The 27,134-nt window shown below is 48.2% G+C and overlaps 2 protein-coding genes across 2 annotated transcripts; one reads left to right on the forward strand and one right to left on the reverse strand.

Annotated features, from left to right (window-relative positions):
• Nucleotides 1-3,019: 3,019 nt before the first annotated feature.
• Nucleotides 3,020-4,027, forward strand: C12H21orf140 (chromosome 12 C21orf140 homolog). Its single transcript, XM_059276989.1, has one exon. The coding sequence runs from the start codon at nucleotides 3,079-3,081 to the stop codon at nucleotides 3,832-3,834; it is 756 nt and encodes a 251-aa protein (XP_059132972.1). The 5' UTR covers nucleotides 3,020-3,078; the 3' UTR covers nucleotides 3,835-4,027.
• Nucleotides 4,028-16,390: 12,363 nt separating this feature from the next.
• Nucleotides 16,391-27,132, reverse strand: Smim11 (small integral membrane protein 11). Its single transcript, XM_059276992.1, has 4 exons — nucleotides 27,053-27,132; nucleotides 22,703-22,791; nucleotides 18,625-18,796; nucleotides 16,391-16,572 (listed from the first exon to the last, which is right to left on the reverse strand). Exons 2-3 carry the CDS (start codon nucleotides 22,712-22,714, stop codon nucleotides 18,638-18,640), a joined length of 171 nt encoding a protein of 56 aa, XP_059132975.1. The 5' UTR covers nucleotides 22,715-22,791; nucleotides 27,053-27,132; the 3' UTR covers nucleotides 16,391-16,572; nucleotides 18,625-18,637.
• Between the last annotated feature and the right edge of the window lie 2 nt (nucleotides 27,133-27,134).

Below are 27,134 nucleotides of genomic sequence, written 5' to 3' on the forward strand. Positions count from 1 at the left end.
CGTGGGTGCCAAAGCCTGCACATGACAGGAGTTAGTTCTCCCCTTCCACCGTGTGGGTCCCAGGCTGGCAGGCTCAGCAGCAGGCACCTTTACTACATGCTTCAGTCACTTTTCTGCTGCTCGGATAAGACGCTGTGACCAAGATCCTCGTGGAAGGAAGGAAGGGTTTGTTTTGGTTTACTGGCCCAGAGCGGCAAGGGTCCATCACCCTGGGGAGGCATGGTGGAGCCGGGCAGTAGGAACAGAAAGCCGGGCACGCACATCTCCAACGACAAGCAGGGAACAGAGAGCAAACTGGCAATGACGTGAGGCTTTTAACTTCAGCGCTCACCCCCAGTGATGTGGTTCCGACAGCAAGGCTGTGCCATCTGAACCTCCACAAACAGTGTCAGCGACCGAGTGTTCAAATACCCGAGACTGTCTGGGATTCTCACTCAAACCCCTATTCCCTGGGCCATCTCACTGGCCCAATTTCATTCCCCTAAAGGGTGAAAACATTCCATGTGGGGGTGGGGAGCAGTGTGAGTGTATGTGTGTGTGTGTGTGTGTGTGTGTGTGTGTGTGTGTGTGTGTGTGTGTGTGTGTTATGCGTTTATCTACTCATCCATTTCTGGGCATCTAAGCCCACTCCACAGTTTGGCTACTGTGGAGAGCCATAATAAACACAGGTGTGTAGGCATCTCTCTGTGTTACACTTGATTCCTTGTTTGTTGTGATGTGAATGCCAAACCTGCATGTGGAGGTCTACTTGCAGGAGTCAGCTCTCTCCTCCTACCACGTGGGACCCAGAGATCAAACCCAGGGTGAAAAAGTATATACCTAGGAGCTGGGTAGTGTGGTAGCTCTTGTTTTAATTATCAGTATTATTTGATAAACCCTCAGACCTTCCACAGTGGCTGTGCATATTCACACAACTGTTAACAGTTTGGAAGGACTCCTTTTCTTTCATACTTGTTTTGTTGTTTGTTTTTTTATGACAGCCACCTTGACCATGATGAGCTAGACTGTCAATGTGGTTTTGTTTGGTTCTTTTAGTTTTTTCAGACAGGGTTTCTCTGGCTGGTCTCTGCCTCCCAAGTGCTGGAATTAAAGGTGTGCGCCACCACTGCCTGGCGTCAATGTGGTTTTGATTTGCATTTCCCTGATGGCTAAGAATGCTGAATAAGAGCTTTTTAATTTCACGTAATCTCATTTGTTAATTCCTGAGCTAGTGACGTCATTACCCGAATCTGTAGCTTCAACTGCTTTCCTTTACTCATTTCAAGATTTCAGGTCTTACATCTTACAGAGTGACCTTTAGACAGGACCACCTCATTCTTCTGCATATGGATATCAGTTTTCGAACACGATGTGTCCTTTTGCCAATATGTTTTGGGCACTTTTAAAGTTGAAAATCGAAGGGTTGAGGCTGTGTGGTTTACTTCTGGGTCCCCTCTTCTGTCCCATTAGTCTACATGACTGTTTTTGTGGCAGCCATGCCATTTTGGTTTGTGAGATTTTGTTACTGACACGGTAAAAAACAAAACAAGACAACAACAACAAAAAACCACTTTAGTTTATCATTTGGTGTTATTTGTATTATTTAGATATTGGTTTGTGCTAGTTTTTTTGTTTTGTGGTTTAAATTGCAATTTGAATATAATCATGCATACCTGCTAAAACTGAATAAATCTAGAGAGCAGGATGTATTCATGAGATATGGATATCCTGTTTTTTCCTCCATTCTCTCCTTCTGCTAAGTAATCAGTTTAGTGTTTATTCTCCTGTAATTTCTATGTGAAATATAATTAAATGTTCATACCTGTCAAAACATAAAACACACATATATATTCTCCCATACTTTTAACAAGTTTCTCACATCTGTAACTTCTCATAAGAGAAACAGAAGGTTGTATCCAAGTGACATTGCACGGCCATTGTGGCCTGTTGGGTGCCTTCGGGCAGGAGAGGGAACAAGCAGAGTTTCTGAACAGGGGAACTATGGGACACCGTCACCAGTTCAGAGTGCTCTGGTCACACACTTGGTATCTGTATCAAATTTGATCTTTAATGTGTTTTCCACAGCTAAAGGAACGTCTCCAGAGAAAACAGCCACAAGACAATTACAAACTGAAGCGGCCGCCTGTGGTCTCTGGGGGGATGTTTGGTAACCACACGCTTCTTGTGAACTTGGCTGTGGTGATAGTCCAGGTTTGCCTGAATCCAAGAAGACCCTGGTGGATCGGGGTCAGGGAAGAGGAGATTCCAGTCATTCGACAGAGAAGCAAATGACCAGACCAGTCTTTTTCCCACACTGTCGTTTGGAGGACCCACTCAGCACATTTACGAAGCACCTTTGGCTTTGATTAAAGGACAAGAAAACACAAAGGAAATTTAAAAAAGTCAGAGAAAGGGAGGCAAGCCATCATTTTCCCCAAGTATAAAACGAAGTGCTGCTGAATGTGGTGGTGCAGATCTGTAACCCCAGAAATTAAACAGCCGAGGCAGGAGGATTGCTAAAAGTAAAAGGCCAGCCTGGGTCAAATACTGTGCCACTTAGGGCTACATAGCAAGACTTTGTCTCAAAAAGCTATAACAAATCAAATGCTTTTCAGATAATGTGCTGAATCGGCTCAAGTATTGGCAGCCCCTAAGAGGGACAGGCACACAGCTTGTGTCTTCCACTCTCTGCCATCTGGAAAAACTACTGTAAAAGTGGGCAGGCAGGTGGCACAATTTCCGCATGTACACAGGCACACAACACTCACACTCCAGGCTTCCCTGAACACATCATGGCTATCCCTTGGCACATGGCACAATCAGTAAATACCTCTGAAATGGATGGATAAATATGATATCTATCCTGATACCCGCATGGAAAGGAGCCAGAAACTTGACCACCATAAAAAGATCTATTCCAGAGGGATGTCAGGTGGCATTTTCTGCAGTTGGTGTTCTGAGCACGCGGTTCGTGATGCTTTGTGTCTGAAGTGTAGCTACGGCGCTGGCAGAGCTATGAGCAAGCCCTTTATGAGGTCATCATCCTGCTCCTTCCAGAACTCCCCCGATGGGGAAATGTAAGCCACTTGGGGAGCCCCCATGGCTCGCTTGACAAACTCTCTTCTGAAGAACATTGTCATCAGAACTCAGTTTGACAGCGTCAGGAGGAAACAGTGTCTCCAGTATCTGAACACTCTGAGAACTCTGCAATATGATGGATATAAGACTGTGTATTTTGGGGAAACTGAGATCCCAGAAACCCTTGTCACTGGGGAAGATTTTAGTGACAGCTATTACATGAACACTCCAACCTGGTGTATTCTACATGCTGGAGGCAGTCAAGGGTGGGTGCCTTGGAAATACCGGATGTTCTTAAGAGATGACCTGTGCATCAAACCGGAAGACAGCCTCTTCTTTGAGTTCTGTGACGTCGTGAAGAAGGCCTACGGGAAGTGCGCCATCGTGGTCAAAGGACGAAGGCAACAAGACGAGATGAAACCAAAGGCCAATAAGGAGGGGGGCGCCCAGGCCTGTGCCCCAGCAAGCATTAACTTAACCAGCATCGTGTGTTCTCCGGGAGTGGCCAAGTCCTATGGCCATGAACTAATCTCTCTGCCCTCCCCCTATAACTACCTGAACCCCTTAGACTCCGCTTGGTCTTCTATGAAATGGTTCATCATCAACAACAGGAAAGAGTTTTGTCTGCAGTCTGTCGACAATGTCTATGCGTACCAGTACATACTTTTCAGCGACTTAATTAGCAAAGGGATCGAAAAGGTCAGCCTGAGCAAGTGGAAGGCCCTAACCAGCAAAGTGCGGAGGTGGGAGAACTACTATCTGGGGAAGTTTTCTTAAGGGCGTCTCCTCCACGAAGAGACCAGCCGTATGGTCTTTATTGCTAACTGTGGAGTTTGATTCTGGCCCTCTGTCACCACAGACACCTCAGGAGTGAACTCACAAGAATGTTGCCTGGACTGAGAGGTTCCTGGGGGTACTGGCAAGGTCCTGTGGTTCCTAGAGGCGCCATTAAAGTTTGTTGATAATTATAGGGGGCAGTCTCAGCTCTCATCTTGTGATAGCTACCTTAAGGACCATATTCACAGGGAGGATAGGGAAGACTCAAGCCCAGAGGACTGTAGTGGTGAGCAAAATTAAAGGATGTATGGTCAAAATTTAGGTTTAAGGAAAAAAAAGAGAACCCAGTGTGTAGTTATTTAAAAAAAATAAAAACACTCAAAATTAAGGACTAAGCCAATAATCTTCAGCCAAAATAATCCAGGAAGATCTAGCTTGCTATGAGCAAGAGACATGATCAGATGGCCAAGTAGATGCTATTCTTCTGTGAGGTGGTGGTGGGTGAGCGGCCCCTGCACAGGACAAACCCCACCATATGTCTAAGGCAAGTGGGGGTGGTCCACCAGAGGGAGCCAGGGAGACACCACAGGTCTTAGGTAAATGGGTGGCATGAGAGGGGGCACTATGGAACCCACATATCCAACCTGCAAGAATCCCATCAGGAGGGTCCAAGGCTGCCATGGTTTACCTCAGGACTCTGAGCTGAGCCTCCTGCAGTTGGTCCAACACCCTGTTCAAACTCAGGGTGCCTGCTGTGGGCCGGAAGGATTGGTGGCTGCATGTTCGTTACAGAAAAAGCCTGTCCCCTGTGGAACCCACCACCAAGTTCATTCTCCTTGTATATGTTCAAGCAATAACTTTACAACAGAAGGAATCACCCTGAGGTGCATAAAATAATGACCAACATGGGAAAGTATGGAAAGCCACGAGGCAGGAGCAAAGAGGGCGTGGGAACTCTGCTCTTTGTGTTCAGTTTTGCCGAACCTTAAAAAAAAAAAACAAAAAAGCAAGCTCTAAAGATAGTCTATTAAAAAATGGCTTGTGAAAGTTTCCAGCTGGCTCCCATCAGACTTAACTGCCGATGAAGCCGTGAAGCCAGGTTCTCACCAGACACAGAATGCTTTATGGTCTTGGCTTGGCTTTATTCTTTCTAGAACCTTCCTGTGCTATTCAGAAAGAGGCCGTGGGATGAAAAGAGGTGTCCAGGGCTTCAGTGTCCTTCAGTCACAAGTGGTGGGTTCAGCAGACTTTTCAAGCTGGGAAAGGGGATCTTAACATACATCTTATCTAAGGGGGTCACACCCCAAACTGCCAACCACGGGCACCTACCAAGTTCCACCTGTTGCAGATCCAACTTTACACTGTGCCGTGTGGGCTTCCGGTGACCGCTGTAACAAATACTCCAAATCTGGTGGCTGGGAGCAGCAGCTTATCCTTTCCTGTTCTGGGCACAGGGAGCCAGACATCAGTCACACTGATCTAAATCAAGCTAGAAATAGCATGGCCACACTGCTCGGGGCTCTGGGGAGGTCTGCCACAGACGGCTCCACAGACGGCTCCACAGATGGCTGGCTTGCCCTTTGGCTAGTGGCCCTCATCACTTTCTCCTCCCCTGGGTCAGATCTCCCGTCTTTGTACTTAGAGTCCATTTGACACGATCTTCACATCCTAACGTCCTTCACTGGACCACATACGCAAAGACTCTTTTCCACGTTAGAAGACATAGCTCTAGAAGGCAGGACCTGAATGCTCTGGTCAACCACGGCCGCGAAGCTGGCAATGGCCCCTTACTCTGCTCCTTAAACACACTGTTTCTCTTCGGCAATTAAGCTGCCAAACCAACTCTGTGTAGCACACTTGTGCGGTCTACTTCACAAGTGCTGTGAGGTTTAAATTCCTTGGGAGCAGTGAGCATGACTGGTCTTTAGACTTCTTGGTCTCTTTAGCTGTCACTGTGCAGATGCAAGTGACACACGCCTGAGTTTGGGGCTGTAATTGGGGTTGCCCTTTGACTATATTGATGATATTGACCTCACACTACCCTGAGTTCTAGGGTGATAAGTGGACTCTGGTGTCAACTGTCCTCACACTTGATGTGTCTGTGTGTACGTGGGCCAGCTACTGCATGAGTTAATCACTTCAACATCACAGCAGATGCAATGGAGGGATGACTGTGTCTACACTTTACAGATGTGGAAACCTGGGGCACAAACCTGTGAGAAGAGCTGCTGTGCACAGAGCTAAGATTCATATACAGTTCACAGTTAAGGCACTGTCACACTGCCTTGTTTACCACGTCACTACCCACAGTACCTCGTTTACCATGTCACTACCCACAATGCCTTGTTTACCACGTCACTACCCACAATGCCTTGTTTACCTCATCACTACCCACAATGCCTTGTTTACTACATCACTATCCACGATACCTCATTTACCACGTCACTACCCACACTGCCTTGTTTACTACATTACTACCCACAGTACCTCGTTTACCACATCACTACCCACGGTACCTCATTTACCACATCACTACCCACAGTACCTCATTTACCACGTCACTACCCACACTGCCTTGATTACTACATCACTACCCACACTGCCTTGTTTACCACGTCACTACCCACAATGCCTTGTTTACCTCATCACTACCCACAATGCCTTGTTTACCACGTCACTACCTGTAGCTTAAGTTTTCCTGCCTGGCCCACAGTCAGGGCAAATCTCTTTCACGTGCTAGTCCCACAGCCTCTCAGACCCGACCAAGTAAACACAGAGACTTATGTTGCTTTCAAACTGTATGGCCGTGGCAGGCTTCTTGCTAACTGTTCTTATAGCTTAAATTAATCCATTTCCTTTAATCTATACCTTGCCACATGGCTCGTGGCTTACCGGCATCTTCACAAGCTGTTTCTCATCATGGCGGCTGGCAGTGTCTCTCTGACTCAGCCTTCCACTTCCCAGCTTTATTCTCCTCCTTGCCCCGCCTATACTTCCTGCCTAGCCAACGGCCAATCAGTGTTTTATTGATTAATTAGCAACACATTTGCCATACATCCCACAGCACTTCCCCTTTTTTTTTTCAAAAAGGAAGGTTTTAACCTTAACAAAGTAAAATTACATATAATTTGGGAATTTGGGCGTAGCTTCTCTTACTACTTCCTGCTGGAAGGGGGCGCTGTATCTTATGGGGAAACAAAGAAAATTTTAGAATTATGGAGTAGTCCATGAGGCTGTATCGTCTGAGCCAGATGCCTTCAAACCATTCTGGATGTTGGATCATCTGGGCCATGGTGTCATTGGAGACCTTCAGGGGGTCTTGGCTGGTCAAACCTGATGTATCTTAATCTTGAACAAATCCATAGCCTCTGGCTTTCTGTGGGAACAAAAACAGAGTCTCCTTTCCAAAGTAACATATCCTTACATCGAAATTTTGAAGTCAAGATATCTTTAAAATATGCATATTGGTTTAACTCAGCTTCCTTTACAATCAAATATCTCTCTGCAGTTAAAAATCCCAAAGACAACACAATCCAGATTCTCTGTGTAATATTCATCTTTACGTGGCTTATTTTTTATACTACCTTTACTGTCTCTTTAATGACTTTATTTTTTAAAACTATGTATTTCTTTATACAACTGTATATATTCCTTTTTCTCTCTCTTCCAAGCTTACGTACATTTTTACACACATTGTAAACTATTACATCTGAATCTGTCTTATTGTGAATCTATTACTTTAAACTGCAGCAGCTGTGGCTGCTGGCTCCGCCCACCTCAGCTTCCCAACATGGCTACATTTACCACCAGCTCTGGGAGCTATCGTGGGTCTATGTTTTTATCCAAGCACCGTGTAGTCCAGAAACCTCTTTTTTTGTTTTGTACCAGCAAAGGCTAAATCCACCATGCAGCTTAATGTGCCACTTGCAGAGGCCTCATTTCCGCCCTACTGCAGATCAAGCACACGCGCTAGGAACCCGCCAATAGCTCAAACTGGCAGCTGCCACTCATTTGAGAGAGACAATTAGGAACTGTTTTTAGCTCCGATTTAGAATCTTTTTTCTCAGTTTTTAGGTGGAAACTCTTGCCACCACGTTGGACGCCATTTGTAGCTTAAGTTTTCCTGCCTGGCCCACAGTCAGGATATATCTCTTTCACGTGCTAGTCCCACAGCCTCTCAGACCCGACCAAGTAAACACAGAGACTTATGTTGCTTTCAAACTGTATGGCCGTGGCAGGCTTCTTGCTAACTGTTCTTATAGCTTAAATTAATCCATTTCCTTTAATCTATACCTTGCCACATGGCTCGTGGCTTACCGGCATCTTCACAAGCTGTTTCTCATCATGGCGGCTGGCAGTGTCTCTCTGACTCAGCCTTCCACTTCCCAGCTTTATTCTCCTCCTTGCCCCGCCTATACTTCCTGCCTAGCCAACGGCCAATCAGTGTTTTATTGATTAATTAGCAACACATTTGCCATACATCCCACAGCAACTACCCACAATGCCTTGTTTACCTCATCACTACCCACAATGCCTCGTTTACCTCGTCACTACCCACAATGCCTTGATTACTACATCACTACCCACACTGCCTCTTGTCCGAGACGACCTGCCAGGCAGCTGCTGTCACTCTTCCCCTTGACAAACATGGAAGCTGAGGGGTGAGCCAAGACCCTAAGGTAGTCAGGTCATAAGGACAAGCTTATCCACCGTGCTCCACTTGGAGCATGCTCGACTCCTCATTTACAACCTATAAGAAAATCAACACAGGCACCACCCAGCATCAGCTACACACCACAACAAAATGTATTTCAACACAAAATTGAGGGGAGGCAGGACACCTTTAAAGCCTCATGAGTTTGCAGTGCAAAATAAATACAAACAAGCAAACAATAACTAAGCAAAGCAATTGCACATCCTGTGGGTATCAGATGACCAGACAAGGGAGTGGGAGTGTTCCTCATCTACACAGCGGGCTTGGAGCTCCGTTGCTTTGAAGCTTTGTTTAATGCTGAGAAGAGCGAGCAGAAGAGAGTTCAGCGTAACCAGTGCCCTCAGCGGGACACCTTAATGTGCAGTTTGGTAACGCAACCCCAGACTCACAATTGTGAAACCTGTGTTTGTGATACACACAGAAACGAAAGCAGAACATCAGAGGCCACACCGACCTTGGGACCAGGGGCCCCTGTGGGAATCCTGAGACCTTGCCAAAGCTGCTTGGCTTCCCTGAGGCCCAATCAACTCATCAGGAAAATGGGCCTTAAAAGGGAGTCCTGCGTGCTGAAGCCACCACAGATGCCTAGCCCTTCCTGAGAGCTCAAAATGAAGCCCATGTCATGGCTGAGGTCACAGTTAAAGTAATGTCTCCGCCTTCATTTCCTTTCTGTTATTTGAGGAGTCAACTTTGTTCCCTGGCATTTATGATCATCTGCAGTAGGTGACGGGAGTCACAAGTTTATCCTTGTGGAGGTGGGACAGGGAGGCTGGACAACACGGCCCAGGGGCTCTCTGGGAAGAGCCCAGTGAAGGTAATAGTGGACAGTGCCACACACCAGCACACACACTAGCACACACACCAGCACACACCAGCACACACACCAGTGCACACATCAGCACACACACCAGTGCAGGGTTGAGCCACATCACCACAGACGTGTCCTCTAGAGTAGCATTTGTGGTGTTGGTGGTGTTAGTCTCTCCTGACGGTGGGCTGATGGACAATCCCACTCTCTCCGGCCTTTCTGCTTCTAATAACTATCCCTGCCCTGCCCCGACCCCCCACTGTCTTCCCATGGACCAGAGGAGATGTCCAAGAACATGGTGGTCTAGAAAATGATGCTGTCTTAGAACCAGTGTGAATAAATGTGATAGTTTAGATATCACCCCACCTGGCATATCCTGTGTTTTGATAGCTGGTCCCCAGCTGGTAGCACTGTTTGGGAAGCCGTGGGTCTAACAAGCCAAGAGGGTCATCGGAGAGTATACTTTGAGGGCTCTCCCCCTCCCCCGTCCTGCCTCCAGTCCTTCCTTCCTTGCTGGTGCAGCTGTTTCTGCCAGCTCCTGCCACCAAAAGACAGCTGTGCTACCATGTCCTACCAAGACCATGTCCTACTTGGACTATACCTGAATCCAAGTCCATCCCTCCTCCTTTAGGGGCCCCCTGTCAGGCATTTTATCCCAGCAGGAGAAAAGTAAGCAACATAATACGCAAATAGAACCTTTGCCCATTGCCTCTAGAGTGCCAACCCAGCTGGACAGTCCCACAAATGGTACATACTTCTTCCATGGGTGATTTTTTTTTTTTTTTTTTTAGTGCATGGCAACTTTTCTTTCCATATTCAGTTTTGCTTGGTTCAGACAACTACTACGTCCAGGCCAGTGACCTTTAGGCCCATTTACAAACACAGACATGACTGGGTTGGTGACTGACACCTAGACACATACACTGCCAGTGGGCAGATGATGAGAAATAGAATCCAAGTCTTCCTACAAGGAAGTCCCTGTGTCCATCTCTTCATGTCATTAGGTTGGGCCAGGAATCCACAAAGATGTCACCAGACTATCAGGTGCATCCTCTCACTCATCATAGTAAGAAGTGCCAAGGGGACTGTCCATGGCGCACATTGGCCCTCAGGCACCAGGGCCCAGGGTCCTAGCTCTGTTGTGAGAACAAAGGTCTTTTTACCCACAAATCACTAGGGAAACCAGGAATGCTAAATACACAGGACTGTCTCTTCAGTGGAGGGTAAAATACCTGCATTCCACCCAGAGTGGAGGCTGTTAACAGCCTGGTGACCTTTGTTATCTGTAGAGGCAGACCTCACCCAAACCTCTGGGGACGTTTATCCCAGACTCTTCCCTATTAGACCTGTATCTTTAGCTCTCAGTAAATAGGACTGTCTTTAGGGGGATGTCACAGGTACTTGAGACCCTGCTGATCTCTAGGCTCTCTCTCTCAGAGATAACACCGGAGCCTAGGCCCTTACACTATAGAACCTGTCTTCATGGTCACATGTACGGTGCGCAAAGGAATCTCTATGTAGTCACACTTTAAACTTCATTGTGTACCTGGAACTGGGATGGTTGTTTCCTGCAAACCTGGAATTTCCCAGAATTCTGCTGTGTTTAAATATGCCGGCAGTAAACTGCTTGACATCAGACTCCTGAAGTTGGATCCAGGCTGAGTCAGGCTGAACTGAGTTTTCATTCTCACCTCTTTGCAGACGGTTCCCTGCCTGCCATGACACCTGTAGGGAACTTCCTCATAGCTCCATTATCTCAGACTTGGTTTGGGCCTCAAAGCTACCTCATAGTTCAAAATGGCTGATGAGTGAGCCACCGCATTAGCGTTCCAGCAGGCAAACGAGAAAGGAGGACACAGGGCTCAACTCATCTCTTTCTTTTGATTTTTCAAGACAAGGTGTCTTTGTGTAACAGCCTTAGCTGTCCTGGAACTCACTCTGTAGACCAGGCTGGCCTCGAACTCACAGAGATCCGCCTGGCTCTGCCTCCCGAGTGCTGGGATTAAAGGCGTGCACCACCGCCGGGCACATCTCATCTCCTTTTCACTTACTATTTGCAGTTCTAGGGATGGAACTCAGAGCCTTGAGCATGCCAGGTCAGTGCTTTACAGTTATCTATACGGCTTCCCACCTCATCCACTCTTGTGGATGTGTGTGGACGTGATGTGTGCACATGTGTACGGGCAGATGTGCACACCTGCATGCACACAGAGGAAGGGGGACACTGGATGACTTGCTCTATCTCTCTCTCTGCCCTGTTCCTCTGAGGTAGGGTCTCTCACTGAAACTAGAACTAATCTGGCAGCCAGTAAGTCTGAGTGGCCACCCTGTCTCTGCCCACCCCCCATCCCCCACTGTGGCACAGGAGCCCAGGCTACACTTGGCTTTGCTGTGGAATAATCCTTCTGTACACCGTAAAGATGTATGGCTCTCATTGTTAATAAAGAGCTGACTGGCCAATAGCTAGGCAGGATTTTCATGGCAGAGAGAACGCTGGGAAGAAGGGCAGCATCACAAGGAGTTACCAGCAAGATGCTGAGGAAGTAGGAGATGAACACACCATGCTGAAAAAAGGTACCGCCACGTGATAAAGTGTAGATAAGAAATATGGGTTAATTTAAGTTGTAAGAGCTAGTTAGAAAGGCCTGGAGAGATGGCTCAGAGGTTAAGAGCATCGGCTGTTCTTCCAGAGGTCCTGAGTTCAACTCCCAGCAACCACATGGTAGCTCACAACCATCTGTAATGAGATCTGGTGCCCTCTTCCAGCCTGCAGGCATACATGCAGGCAGAACACTGCATGCATAATAAATAAGTCTCAAAAAAAGAGCTAGTTAATAACAAGCCTAAGCTATTGGCTGAGCATTTATAAATAATAAGTCTCTGTGTGGTTATTTGGGAGTGGCTGGCAGGACAGAGCTGACCAGCAGTCCTGACAAAAAAAACCCTCCACCTACATAGCTTTTTATGTGGGTGATGAGGATTTGAACCAGGCTACTCATGCCTGTGTAACTCTTACAAGTCAGTTCTTCTTCAGCCCTCATGTCAGCTTTTAAGGAAATAAGTTCTCTTCTGTGTGTGGGTGTTTTATCTACACTTACGTGCATGTACCACGTGAGTGTCTGGTATGCACGGAGGCAAGAGGGCATTGGATCCCCTGGGACTGGTCTTCCAGACTGTTGTGCTCCACCATGTGGGTGCTAGGAACCAAACCTTAGTCCTCTGAAAGAGCAGCCAGTGCTCTTAACCCCTGACACAGCTCTCTAGTGCATCTCCTTCCTTTAAATGAACTCATCAGGAAGTCCTAACGTGCTCAAACTTGATTAGTCAGACTTGGTCACAAGGCGAGCTGGGACATGAGTCTTTAAGTTGGTGGTACTATAGATATGTAAAACTCAGGATTATTATCCAGGCAGTGGTGGCACATGCCTTTAATTCTAGCACTCGGGAGGCAGAGATAGGCAAATCTCTGAGTTCGAGGCCAGCCTGGTCTACAGAGCAAGTTACAGGACAGCCAGGGCTACACAGAGAGACCCTGTCTTGAAAAAAAAAATCAAACACAAAAACTCAGGATTATAGAGACGAAACACCTTAGGAGTATGCCAAGAGGGAAGGGAGAAGATAGACTGGGGTAGGCATTTATGGTGTTGCCATGGGAGAAGGGAGAAGATGGATTGGGGAGGCATTTATGGTCTTGGGGAAGCTCCCTGCTCCCCTTCTTTGAGGTCATCAGTACACACTCATCAAATATTCTGGTGCCTTCTATGTGTTTGACAACAGCTCAGGACTGCCAGGAAAAACAAGTCTGGGTGCTCTAGGAAGTCTGGATTCAGTGGTGGAGCAGCCCCCAGGCTCAGCAAGGTGTGAGTTTGTGAATGAGAGCTTAGAGGCTGGGCCTGTGCTGCGACATTACTACAGAACATTTGGAAGAGTACAGAGAGCAGGAGAGCTCTAAGGGAGGGCATGTAGGCAGAGGGAGACCAGTGCATGGCTCACCAGAAGGTCATATTTTGGATTAAGCTCCAGGCCCCGGTCACACAGATCAGAACAAAGGCCATGAGTGTGCTGTAGTGGAAATATGGATAGATATGCTATAGATTTCCATGTGTCAGAATTTATTGACTGACAATAAACCCAGAAGCTATGTCAGCCATTTAATTAGCTGCAATGTGCCAAGCACTCCAATCTCCCTTGGTGGCTGGCCATTGGAAAACATACTCATTCCAACCTTAATAACTAATATTAACTCTCAGATCACAAAATAATTATATCGTTCTATTATGTCCAGGTTACAGAACGGCAATAAAAGGGTTTAAAGAGGCCTCACTAAAGGAAGACACCATAGACCCTGGGGATGGGGCAGAAGCTTCAAGCCACGGACTTCCCACCTCTCTCCTCTAGGTCCTGAAGCCACGTGGACCTGGCCAGTTCCAGACTTCTTCCACAGCTGGAACCACGAGAAAGCTCTCATAAAGAGGCTGGTTCCCGTCCTGACAGGAGACAGCCTGACCCACCTCGACCATTTACATACTTCTGGCAGCAGAGAGAGGGTTCCCCACAGTCATGTCTGAACACCTCCCATCACTGAACCCTGAGCTTGGCACTAAGCCTGTGCTGAGCAAAACTCTGGAACATGGACACAATGAAGCCAGGGTGGGTAGCACCATGAAGGCTCGGCTCATGGAAGTCCTTGGGAACCAGTGGTTGAACATCTGTTTCCTTCCATGGAATTTGAGCACAGCCAGGGCTCTGTGGTTTCTGAAATACATTGTACCCATCTCTGCCTTGCTGTGGGATGTTCTGTATGGCAAATGTGTTGCTAATTAGTCAATAAATAAAACACTGATTGGCCAATGGCTAGGCAGGAAGTGTAGGCGGGACAAGGAGGAGAATAAAGCTGGGAAGTGGAAGGCTGAGTCAAAGAGACACTGCCAGCCACCACGATGAGGAACAGCATGTGAAGATGCCGGTAAGCCACGAGCCATGTGGCAAGGTATAAATTAATGGAATAGATTATTTTAAGCTGTAAGAACAGTTAGCAAGAAGCCTGCCATGGCCATACAGTTTGTAACCAATATAAGTCTCTGTGTTTACTTGGTTGGGTCTGAGTGGCTGTGGGACTGGCAGGTGATAGAGATTTGCCCTGACTGTGGGCCAGGCAGGAAAACTCTAGCTACACTGCCTCCTCGATCAGAGTGTGGGAAACCACTTAACCATTTTTTTCTAAGGTCACCATAAGGGACAAATGTCATCACGTGGGTGCACGATGTGGAGCGGCTGGCTACCGACTGCACTGTATGACATGTGGAGATCAGGTGTTCTCTGGCCTGGTCTGCTTGTTTCTTTTTTTAGGAGTCTCTCCTCCTTTGCCAGCGTAACCAAAGAAGGCCGATCAGGGATGTGTGTGAGGTTAACAGGGATCTGCACAAGGAACGCTGAGGATGTCTCACGGGGAGAACGTGGGTTTCCCTTCGTGTTCTTCGTGACAACTGAGAGCCACCCAGATGGCTGTCATTTTCTAACTGTGCCTTCTCAGTAATGGACCAGCTGCTGGCTGAGGTCCCAATAGGGCTTCTGGCTGTGAGCCACACCATCCTGCCTGCCTGCCAACTTCCAGCCGCTGCTTCCGAACCAACTATTTAAAATATAGCTACAGATGCCCAGGCTTCACTTACAAATGCAGTAAGTTCAAGGTGGGCAAGGGGTGACTGATCATCACCCCCTAGTGGCAGAAGCGTGCATAGGCGGGGGTAAAGGAAAATAACAGAAACTCCATACTGTTCACAGAAAAGTAATGGGTGTGGTCAGTGGTTAAGCCCAACCCCTGGGTCATCATCTATGGAATGTTCCAAGAAGACAGCCACGTGCTCTCCAAAGCTGAAGGGTAAGCTTTAGACCCCAACACCCAGGAAGGTGAGCTTCAGATAAATACCTGCTGGTCAGGATGACTTGGTTAAAGCCAGTGGACGTCTCTCATGAACGCAGGGGGTATGTGGATGAGTGGGAGTGGGAGGTGGTGTCCAGTGCCCTGAGTCTGAGGTCAGGCATGCTGGGAAACAGTTACATCCTAACTCTGCAAAGTGAGTAGCTCATAGAGGTTTGAAATGAAGTGGGTCCACCTGCAGGCTACAGGGAGGCCCTGACTGAGGCATGAGAATTGGCTATGGTCCAGGGTGTGACCACAGAACACAGGCACAGCCACAGAACCTAAAACCTTGGGCTCTGCCCATCTATGCCCCGGGATAGTCCCAGGCCAGAAGTGGGGTCGGTCAGAGAAGAGGTGGCAGCTAGCTCCGGGGCAAAAGTTGGAGCAGCCTCCTGCAGCGTGGGCTGAGGCAGTTTCGGGTAGCATTCCCCTTTGCCTGTTTTAACACCTGCCCCTTGTGACCTGAGGGTCATTCTGTACCGGCATCTCCAATCCACTCAGGTGCCTTGAGGCGAGAGAACTACGCCTCCAGACCCCAGTCTGTTAGGTGCCAAGTCTCCTCTCAGGCAGGAAAGCATCAGTCGACTGGTCAGGAAGTCACTGTGTAGCACAGGCTAGCCTCTAAATGTTGGCAGTCCTCCTACTTCAGCCTCCCAGAACTAGGCTTTGTGAGCCACCACGCCTCCACCAAGTAGCTCTTTCTAGACCTAGCTACTGTGATCCCTCACCACAGAAAACCTCTCAGACCAGCGGAGGGTCCAGCTCTCATGGATCTGTCATAGACAAGCACACAGTCACCATGGAAACAAGCTGCTCCTGAAGGAGCATGGTGGTGAGTGGGGACAAGCGGGCTGAGGCTTCTACTGATGCTGTCATCGCCGAGGACCATCCCTCAGCAGTGTCACCCCCGACCCGGGCACGCATGCACATACACCCAAGATTTGCTATCACAACTCCACAACCAGCATGTGCCTGGGAAAAGAGGGGCTGAGTCCTCCCATAAAGTGTGGGGTAGGAGGAAAGAAAGAAGGAGGGAAGGAGGGAAGGAAGGAAGAAGAGAGGGAGAAATTGAGGGAGGAAGAGATGGCAGACAGTCTTTTTTTAGAAATGTACTTTATTTCAGTAACAAAATACTGGTTCTTCTATAAACATACAAAATTCACACTGTTAATCATTAAGTTAAAGGTCTAGGCTGGAAGCGTGTCCTCTGACATCCGGTAATCCCTAGATCACTAGTCTTTCTTCTCTCTTCTCTGCTGGAGTCCACTCAAGCTGACATTTAAATAGAAAAATCTAGAAAGGAAGGGAGACCACAGCAATGAGGGAGGCGCTGGACACACAGCACTGCTTTGCATACTCAGCATCAATGCATGAGCGTTCCGTCAATGCATGAGCATTCCATCAATGCATGAGCATTCCGTCAACGCATGAGCATTCCGTCAATGCATGAGCGTTCCGTCAATGCATGAGCATTCCGTCAATGCATGAGCGTTCCGTCAATGCATGAGCGTTCCGTCAATGCATGAGCGTTCCGTCAATGCATGAGCATTCCGACTGCAGTGGGGCCCGCTCAGCCTGACCTACTCATCAGTGCCTTTGGACAACATGGCTTGCTTTCTCTCTGAAGATTCTTTTCTTAAAAGCAGGCTCGGGACAAGCTGCTATCCTGAAAGGCCATCTCCCCATCAGTTCTACGTGGACTGTGCACACCCACGGTTTGACACGGGCTCAATGGAAAAGTGGGCATAACAGACGCTGACGTCACACCCCATCTTTCCAGCTTCTCGGGTAACCAGAATCATGGCTCTGCCTGCAACATAAACCCAACCAGCATTTCAACTAACTGTCTGTTCTCAGCATTTCGAGTCGCTAATCACTCCCTCTCCTCCGACTAGCACTGGGGCCACGCACTTCCTGCTTATTTTTGCATTTCAGTCAATAAGACAATTTTTGAAAGACAAGGTTCCAGGGGGTAGGTTCTTCCGCCTGCAGAAGTCTCCACTCACTGAGGACCAGAGAGTGGTGGCAGGCTTCGAGGGCCTGTGGCAGGACCGCTGCACTCCTCTGGTCTCATTTGTGTGGGGAGATGACACAGCTTGTGTGTGAGCAGGGCAGTTCAATTGCCAGCTCTGCTCCCCATTGTTCTCAGAGAGTTGTCAGAGGGGGGCGAGGAATGCAGCCATGCATGAAATGCGCAGTAAAATACCCAGCCCCAAATCACCCCTTAGTGCTCCGGTCTCACCTTGGTCACTAAGACACCTGCTCTACTCCCAACAGCCCAAGGGAACACCTACTTTCAGAAGCATGGCGTAGGGTGGGCAGCGCTGTGAAGCCAGTTCAGTGGTCCCCTCGGCGACCTGGAGCTGAGCAGACTGAAAATCCCCTGGTGGGTTCTCAAATAAAACACTGCTCAGACTGAACCGGGGACATCATGCCCTTTCCTGAGGCGGGAGCTTGAGAATCTGTATTCTCAACAAGCAACATAGCATCCACGCAGCTGTGTAGGAAACTCTGCTCTGCAGCCGGATTCTGGAACTGTAATCTAGAATCTAGAATCCTTGCTCACCATATTTGAATCCTGAGAGGCCTGGAGTCCGGTTTGATAAGTGAAGAAACAGATCCGTACATGAGAGTCAACGATCATGGTCTACCTCTGACAAGGCCTTAAGAATAGCTTCTGGGAGCCTGGAGTCCCGACCCCCCCCCCCCCCCCCCAGCATGCTCCAGAGCCCTTCCCGCCCCATCTCAAGCACCCCGAGAGGCACCAGCTACAGCAACGCACAAGCTCCACGTCTCCTCGGGAGGAGCTTTCATCATCACTGTGGAAGTGGACTGGGGAGAGGGGCAAATGAGGTGTGGCCAGATTACGGTCCGACTGCGAAGGGATTATTTGCCACCAGGGAGTCAGATCTCACCTAACAGGGTTCCTAGGACCTGTGAGTCTCTCTCTCCTCCTCTGCCAGGCAGGTCAGCACATTCATGCACCAATGCTTTGCAGCTTTTAGTACCTGGGCTTCTCTGGAGCACAAGTCTGCAGCTAAGTCTGGGTTCTGAGCCGCGCCCCCACCCCACCCCCGCCGTGTGCGCGCACGCACGCAGGCACGCACGCATGCATGCATGCACGCACATACACACTGCCATTAAGAAGCGCAACAAGCTTGGAGCAGAGGACTGATACTCTGCGAATGGTCAGCAGTGGGGGCAGAGGGCGGGGCTCTGCACCCTGTCTGTGGGGACCACACGCCCTCTTGCAGCCCTTCAGAGAGAGGATGCTGAGATCTCAGGGCACCACCCTTGTTGGGCACTGTAGCGCTCTGGACAGGTTCTGCTTACAAAGCCGGGTACCTCTGCTATCTCCTCAGTTCTCTTTCTTCTCCGACCGCTTCTTCTTCTCCTCGGCTTGCAGTTTCGCTTCCAGGCTTTTCCTTTGGTACATTTTCACTCCCGCAAAGGCCAGGCAGAGGATCAGGGTCTTTGCTGCCAAGATATACAGCAGCAGGGGCACGTGTTCAAGAACCTCAAGGGAGAAAGACACATGCTGATTGCTCTAGAAGTCACGTGATGAGTCTCCGACAGACTCCTTCATCCCGCAAATGTTACTGAGCACCTATAATGTTTCAAACAGAGGCTAGGTGCTTGGGCCATGCCGGTGTCCTAGTTAGCTTAATCAACGACTTGACACAACCTACAGTCACCTGAGAGGAAAGCCTAGATTGGAGGAGTTGCCTAGACCAGATGGGCCTGTGGACATGTCTGTGGGGGGTTGTCTTGATGATTAACTGATGTGGGCGGCACCATCCCTTGGTAGGCAGGCTTGGGCTGTATAAGAAAGCTAGTCTAAGGGGCCGGAGAGATGGCCAGGGTTAGATGGAAACCAGTCTCCTGCTCCCGATTCCAGTTTATACACATCTGTGTCCCTCCAATTGTGTCTAGGTCCTCTGTGGTTCACTCTTGGTCGTGGATTTTATATTTAGCAGATGGACAGATGAGAAATTAACTACCAGGACCCCACTCCCACTCTTCTGAGGCCTGATTCTCCATCACTACATTTCCAGGTAACACATACCACACCCTCCTACCCGAATCAGTTTTACAGTTAAGTCATGCAAGTCAGCAACAACTCAACTGGATTAGAAACTATTTAACCATCAGGTATGAATATCCAAGGATCCCTGAGGAAGGTTGCCCTGTGTTAGAATAATTCATGAATACAATGGACAGGGAGAAGATCAATATTGAAACTGCTTAATTTAACTATAATTAAGTTAACTTAATTAAATTAACTATAATAAAGTAACTGTGTCTACTTTCAACCGCTAAGTCACCTGAGAGCAGAGATCCAACAGCTTAGGAGCATGGGGGATCTGGAAGATGACACTACAAAGGACAGTGAGGGACATTCACCCTGACAGCAGGAAGGGCTGAGGCTGCCGTATGTGGTTCCTCCCAAGCCCTATTGGCTAACTTCCTTGCTTCCCATAAACCTCCCAGGCTTCTTCCTGGAGGTTCACATTCCAAGGGCAAGACTCCAGGTTCACAAATTAGCTGTCGGTGAATGCATGGCGTTGCCACAGAAACTTCCTGTTCTAGGCTGGCTGAAACCAGTCTGAACAGGATTTCTCTCTGGATACACCCTGCCGTCCTAGTAAGATGACGCCCACGTCACGGCCCAGGGCTCTCCATGGCACAAGCAAGGGCGTGAACATATTATCTCTACAGGAAGTTCGAAAACAGACTGAAAGGGAAACACAACTAACAGGCATAGGTTGAGTGGTTTCATTATTTATTTTCTTTTTATAGAGACTAGAGAGGTAAGACTTTCCAGGCTTAGAGGGAGAGAGGGCAATGCCAGCAGAGGGCAGAGCACTGAAGGGCTGAGGAGCATGCCCCCTTGCCTGCCCCTTCTTGGGCAGTGGCTTCAGCTGGCCTCAGTTTCCCTCTGATTTTCTTTTCTCTTTCAAAATATGCAGACCTGGAGCAGGGGAATGACCACTGCTGGGTGGGTGAGATCGTGTGTGTGTGTGTGTGTGTGTGTGTGTGTGTGTGTGTGTGTGTTTGCATGTGCTGGTGCACTTGCTTGTGTGTGCATGAGGACTGTTTTTCTTTCACTCTTCACTGAACGTGGAGCTCAGCTCAGTTTTGGCTAGACTGGCTGGCCAGCAAGCCTCCTCAGATGTGTCCATCTTCACCCTCCCTGTGCAGTCAAGCCTCCTGAGATGTGTCCATCCTCACCCTCCCTGTGCAGTCAGGCCTCCTCAGATGTGTCCATCCTCACCCTCCCTGTGCAGTCAGGCCTCCTGAGATGTGTCCATCTTCACCCTCCCTGTGCAGTCAAGCCTCCTGAACGGCAGGTGCACACCAACCTGGCCACGCAGCTGTTGGGAGAGGCAAGCTCCCCCTCACCTCGAGGGTTTTAGGCATTTAATCCAATCCTCACCTTTCCCCTAAGGACGCTGCTGCCCAGAGTCTGGTGAATGCAGCCAGCCGGCAGGCTCTGCTCTGCCTACCCTCAACCTCTGCTCTAACAGCTAAATCTAACATTTTATAGGAATCTTTTGCATCTATTTCCAATCAGTTCAACTTGTCCTTGGTATACCAATGAGTAATTTATGGCTTTTTTCTCAAGGTGGTTTCCATGAAAACTGAGTTGAATTCCTCAAGAGACTTACATGTGGCTAGGAAAACAAACAATGCTCTTGGAAAAACAACTGTATGAGACTATGGAAGAGGACCATGAAAATTTGAAGTATTTGTTTGTTTGTTTTCCTAAGACAGGGTTTCTCTGTGTAGCCCTCGATGTCCTGGACCTCGCTCTGTAGACCAGGCTGGCCTCAAACTCACAGAGATTCACTACCTCTGCCTGAGTGCTGGGATTAAAGGTGTGCGCCAACACCGCCCAGCAGAAATTTGAAGTTTTGTACAGATTGTTTTGTACGATCTTAATCCATAGTCTTCATCAACTCAGGCTTGTGCATCAGTTATAAATGGACATCTGGAGGCTGCAGTCTGATATAAGTACACTGTGGTCATAGGCTAATGGGGGGCTCCTTCCGGGATGAGCCTCAGACTTTGGTATTCTCACACAGCAGAAAGAGGCCAGGAAGCTCTTTGCGGTCTGTTTTATAAGGGCACTCACTGTTCCTGCTTCTTTTCTGTTGCTGTGACAGAACACCCCAACAAGAGCAAACACCCTAACAAGGGGTGGGGGCTGATTGCAGTTTGCAGTTCCAGGGTACAGTCCATCATGGTAGGGGGGTTATGATAACAGGAGCAGGAGACAGCTGGTCACACTGTATCCATAATCAGGAAAACAATGAATGCTTGTAGTCAGCTCAAGTCTAGGACCCAGCTCAGGGAATGGTGTTACCCGCAGTGGATGGGTCTTCCCACCACAACTAACCTACTCAAGCTAATCCCCACAGGCAAGCTAGAGGCCTGTCTCCTGAGGTGACAGCTGAGATCAGCCACCCAGGTTACTAGTCCCATTCATGAGGGCTCTACCCTTGCAACATAATCACCTCCCACGGGCTCCACCTCTAAATACCATCATCCTGGCCTCAGAAATGCAACATATAAATTTGAGAGGCACCAACATTCAACCATTGCATCCACTTTAAAGAAACAAAACGTGAAGTGTGAAGTGAAGCTTTAAAGGCCTGGTTTTTGAGAGAGAAGTGAGCTAGGTCTCAAGTCAGACGAGGCACCCACAAAGAAAGGTCTCGCCTTCCTCCGAAGTCTGGAGAACAAATGCAGATTTACAAGTTTTAACTCAAAACATTAAATGTGATTACATTTTGTTTACTTTATAAAAAAAAATGCTTCACTCCCACTAGGCTCCAAACCCACGGTGACAGACAGCCCCGGTAAAACTCGGTAAGTCACAAAACAAAAGAAAAAGACATGGATGTGACCATGGGATCTGGGAGAAGGGAAGGAAGCTGACTGGATTGGAAAGAGATAAGGCAGGCTGGGAGTGGGTGTGTTATACACTTGACAAAATTGTTGAAGCACGGATTTAACTAATACTAAATCTGGTACAGCACTGTTACTGTTAATTTTTTACCATCATGAATGCTATTATTGTAGCATGTGTTAAAGGCTTGTTCCAAGTGCAGTGAGCCTTCAGGGAGAGGCCTTAGGGGAGGTCCCAGGTCACTGGAAGTCCGTCTGCAGAGGGGCTGTGGGACTCTGGTTTCTTCTTCCACCCCGCTTACTGATCCCAGGAGTGACAAGTACTTCTAGCTCTGCCCATGCCGTCTGTTACCTGACCAGTGGTCGGTCCACAGCAAGGCTGGCATTTCCAGACCCCATGAGCTGCAAATCAACCAGCTGATCAACTCGGGTGTTCCACTTGTGTGACTGATACATGTGGAGAGACAGAAACCAAACAAACAAAAACTCTACATTTTAAAACTACTCTTACCTTCCAGTTCATGGCGGGCCAGCTGTGAGTTCACTCCTGACCAACGCACCTCGTAGACGCCGGCATGAGAGGCAGCTGGAAGCTCTGATCTGGGGAAAGGAGAAAGAAGAAGAAACACATCAATCTCGAGCTTCAGGGCAGACCACCTTAGGAAGCCTCACCTTTGACAGAGACGGGCACATGAGCAGAGGTGAGACAAGAGTTCTGCACGAGGTGACCCAGAGCTCTTCCGGGCGGCTCTCCACGACTTCCTGCACATCTGTTCCCATTCCGTTCCTCTGTGCACCTAACACCCACACTCAAAAATGTCCCCCCTCCCCATCTCCTGACTCAAAGGCAAGCTGGTTTAGGGCTGTAGGTCCTTGTGCTCATCCTGTGCTTTAAAAAAAAAAATTATCTAGAGGGAAAGAATGAATGAGAGAGAAAGCCTGTCCTAACGAAACAGCTAATGTATACATAAAATCCTTCTATAGAGTGAAGCCGATGTAGAGCATGTGACAGCGCAGAGGTCGCTAGAGAACAGACATTCTCCAGGGCCGCCTGCCCCGTAGCCAGAACTCTTGAGATCTGCTAAAGAGCCTGCACACTGTGTCAGCCAGATGGCCCCTACTATTTCTGAACTTGACTTTATAGCAGGTTATCGACAGCTTGGCTCTACCAGGCCAGTCTGTGCTAATGTGCTTAGATGAATTAAGTCAACTAGTCTCTAATGTACTATGTTGACTTTAAAGGGAGAAGAAATAAGGTTTAAGTAACACACGTAGCTCTTCTGGGTGTGACTGGAATCTGAACCCATCTGGTACCAGAGGTCTATGTCTCAAATGGGTGTCTTCAGGTTCTTGGCCTCTTATTAAAAAGTACACAGATAGAAAAGTGATGAGGAACTTTATCCAGAAGCATGGTACCGTCTAGATGCTCTACAAGAGGCCAATGGGCTACCTGAGCTGAAGTGGACAAGTCACTATCCATGGCTTTCTTTTGTGGGTGCAGGAGGGGGTGGGAGCTGATTGCTAGGGGCGAGATATAGGTGTTTTTTTGGTTCTAATTGATAAGCTTGGGTTATGTAAGCTTTAGTTCACATCCTTTCACACAGGATGCATTTGATTTTAATCCTATATGCACCCAATTAGGCATAGCCAAAAGAGGGCAAATGGGGATTTTTTTCCTCCTAACGGTTCATTTTGAGGTCATAGCTTGCCTTACTGTGCTTGCACCCAAAACCAGTATATGTTGGATCTGGCCATGGTCCCTAGTTTCAGGATATGTTTGGTCACCAAACAGGAGTTTCTGAGGGTTGCTAGGAAGCTACAGTTTGGAGTGTCCATAAGCCTCTGTTTAAAGTGAAGTATGGAGCCGGGAGGTGGTGGCACATGCCTTTAATCCCAGCACTCGGGAGGCAGAGGCAGGGGGATCTCTGTGAGTTCAAGGCCCACCTGGGCTACAGAGTGAGTTCCAGGAAAGGTGCAAAGCTACACAGAGAAACCCTGTCTCAAAAAAAAAAAAAAAAAAAAAAAAAAGTGAAGTGCATGCAGCTCCCTATGGGGGGAGGAGGGATCCCTGCTAGTTTTGTTGAGAGAGCAGTATGTGTGTGTAGCTCCAGCCAAACTGGCTCTCAGGTTTCCCTTCCCTTGCCTACAATAAATTCAGTCAGTCAGTCAGCTCCGAAGCTCTTCAGCAGGCCACCCGGACACAGGCAGAGAGCTTCCAAATCATGGGGCAGGGGTACTTTTCTTCACATGAACTTAGATCAGAAATAGAAAAGCAACAGGAAATTTCACAGGCTTTTTGAACAGACTTCCTTAGGTAAACCTCATGGGAGATGGTTTAGAAAAAAAAATTTCAATTACAAAACTATCTAATATATAAAATTCAGACCTCAATCTATTCAAGGTTACAGACTGTGAAAACCAGCTAGCTATTGGCACAAGATAACCATGTTTTCCTCTTGGCTTGTGCAAAGTCAGATAAACAGTAAGGTCTAATTCAAAGCTCTGTTTAAATGTGATAGCAGTGATTGAAGGTGCCCACTACCTTCACGAATTTGCCTGTAAGGAGCAGGAGAGTCTGACCTATAGTGGGAAAAAACAGGTTCTTGGCATGTTACAACCTGCTGCCAGAATTCATACTGTGAATCTCTAGGAATCTTAGGAATTGCTGTGCTGTATATTAAAACGAAATATTTAAGTTCTTTTCCATTTTATTTGTATAATTCCTTCTTAATTGAGTTGTACACATATATAGTCAGCGATTTAACTCTTTCCCACAAACTACCTACGTGGACTGATATGCACAGGCTTAGGTCAAGAAAACAAACAGGCCCAAGAAGCTTACAAGAGGAAATAAATGAAAAACGATCCCCAGGGGTCTGGAAGTCTGGCAAACACAATGCATTTAGTAGCAATGTGACCTTGGTACTCGGCCTCTCAAAGCCTCCTTCATCAGTAAATTCTCCTTCAGAAGTTGGCCAGTAATCACGAAGAACCACGAGTGACACACAGCAAACACTAAATCAATGTCAAGTATTACTGTTTTGATAATCTCTCTCCTTTGCTAATGGTTCTCCAGATACCACACAGCACCAGGGCAGGATGTAGTCAGGACAGGACAGCCAGGCACGGGATAAAGAGTAAAGGCAGGGAGAAGGTCAGGACTCTACTCCAGGTGGCACTAATGGCTGGGCATATGACATGGGAAAGCCATTAACCTCCTGAGCCTCTTGTAATACCAGGGTCGAAAGAGTGAGTCTCCCACTCTGGAACTGATGTCAAGGGAACCTGATGGTAAAGAGCCTGGCAACTAGAGGGTTAGAAGGTAAAGTCTCCCAGAAGGAAACAGAAGGGTGGTGTGGCTCAGCCACAGAGTGCTGACCTAACATGCACACAACTCTAGGTTCAACCCCAATAACCCATAAACCAGGCATGGTGCATGCCTCTAGTCCTAGCGTTTGGGAGTTAGAGGCAGGTGGATCAGAGTTCAAGGTCATCTAAGGCTAGAGAAAGAGTTTTCCCAGTCTCAGATTCAGGGGATCCTGCCAAACGAGAAGAAGAAAAAGAGGAGAGAAAAGAGGAGGAAGGAGTAAAGGAAAAAGGGTCTCTGTAGTAGTCGCAGAGTTGGCTGGGCGAAGAGAAGAGAGCAAACGACCCAGGTCACCTACTGCTTTAAATGACAGGCACCAAAGCAGACATTCTCACAGCAGCCTGCAAGCCTTCTGCAAACGAGACAACCACGAAAGCCAAATGCACCAGTGAGCGGTCCGCTTTGATATCAGGTACTCCTGGTCCCGCACAGAAACAAGGGGCAGCTGCCATCGGAGGGATGGAACGAAACTACCACGGTGGGGACAGCTGAAGGGCATTAAAAATATGAAACCCAGGGACCCAGGCAGGCTTAGCTTAACCCTCAACAATAACAAAATGGATTAGATAAAACTGCTAGTAGTTTTGATCTCTGTTGCAAAGTATCTCCCCCCCCCCTTTGCTAGTTTCATTTTAGAAACAAAAAAGCTATGCACTTTTTTTTTTCACTTTTATTATTATTTTTTTTTAATTTTTATTTTGCAATACAATTCAGTTCTACATATCAGCCACAGATTCCCTTGTTCTCCCCCCTCCCGCCCCCCTCACCTTCCCCCCAGCCCGCCCCCCATTCCAATCTCCTCTTTTGATTAGGCCAATTAAAACAACATGAGCAATATAGTGCTCACAAGCTCCCTTTGCTTCTTGGCAGGCCTGACGAAGTCAAGGGTACGCCTATCTCAGCATATAACGCACTCATTTCGTCACCTGAGCAGCTGTGGGAACTTCCTGAAGCTGTTTTCACTCAGTCTCTACCCCTTTCTCTTCAATTGCTCACCCAACAATTTCAAGTATGGGTGGGTTCGGTTGCCGGGGACGCTTGGGCCTCACTCAGCCCACTCTGCACAGGCCTTGGTTTTCAGGAAACCCACGTCCACCCAACCCGGGCGGCCCAAACTATAAATCTCAGTACTTTGGGGATCCTCTGAGAAACCAGAGCCACGGTGAACCTCTCCACTCGCTGGAACCGCACACCTCATTTGCACAACTTTGGCGCCTGTGCTCCTATGCAAATTGGATCCTACGCGCCACCGGATCAAAGGGGGCTTTGCTATTCCTGGGTAACGGGGTCTCCCGTTTGACCCACATCCCCAACACACGCGCTCCACTAAGGGGCGAAATAGAGGCCCCATCTCTCCCTCCCTTCATCCCCAGAGCAAGGCATGGGTTCCCATGCATTGTGTGGCCGCGGCCAGCAAGTGTCATCGGGGCAGAAGCACAAACACGGGGTGGCCGAGGGATCCCCAGCGCCCCAAAGAGTCAATCACACACTTACAACTCAAGGCGGCTGGGCCTCCTGTCCCGGTGCTGACAAACCACGACTCCCACAATCCCGTAGGGAAAACTACATCTCCCGA

Source organism: Peromyscus eremicus, chromosome 12, assembly GCF_949786415.1.
Source record: "Peromyscus eremicus chromosome 12, PerEre_H2_v1, whole genome shotgun sequence".
NCBI classification, from domain to species: domain Eukaryota; kingdom Metazoa; phylum Chordata; class Mammalia; order Rodentia; family Cricetidae; genus Peromyscus; species Peromyscus eremicus.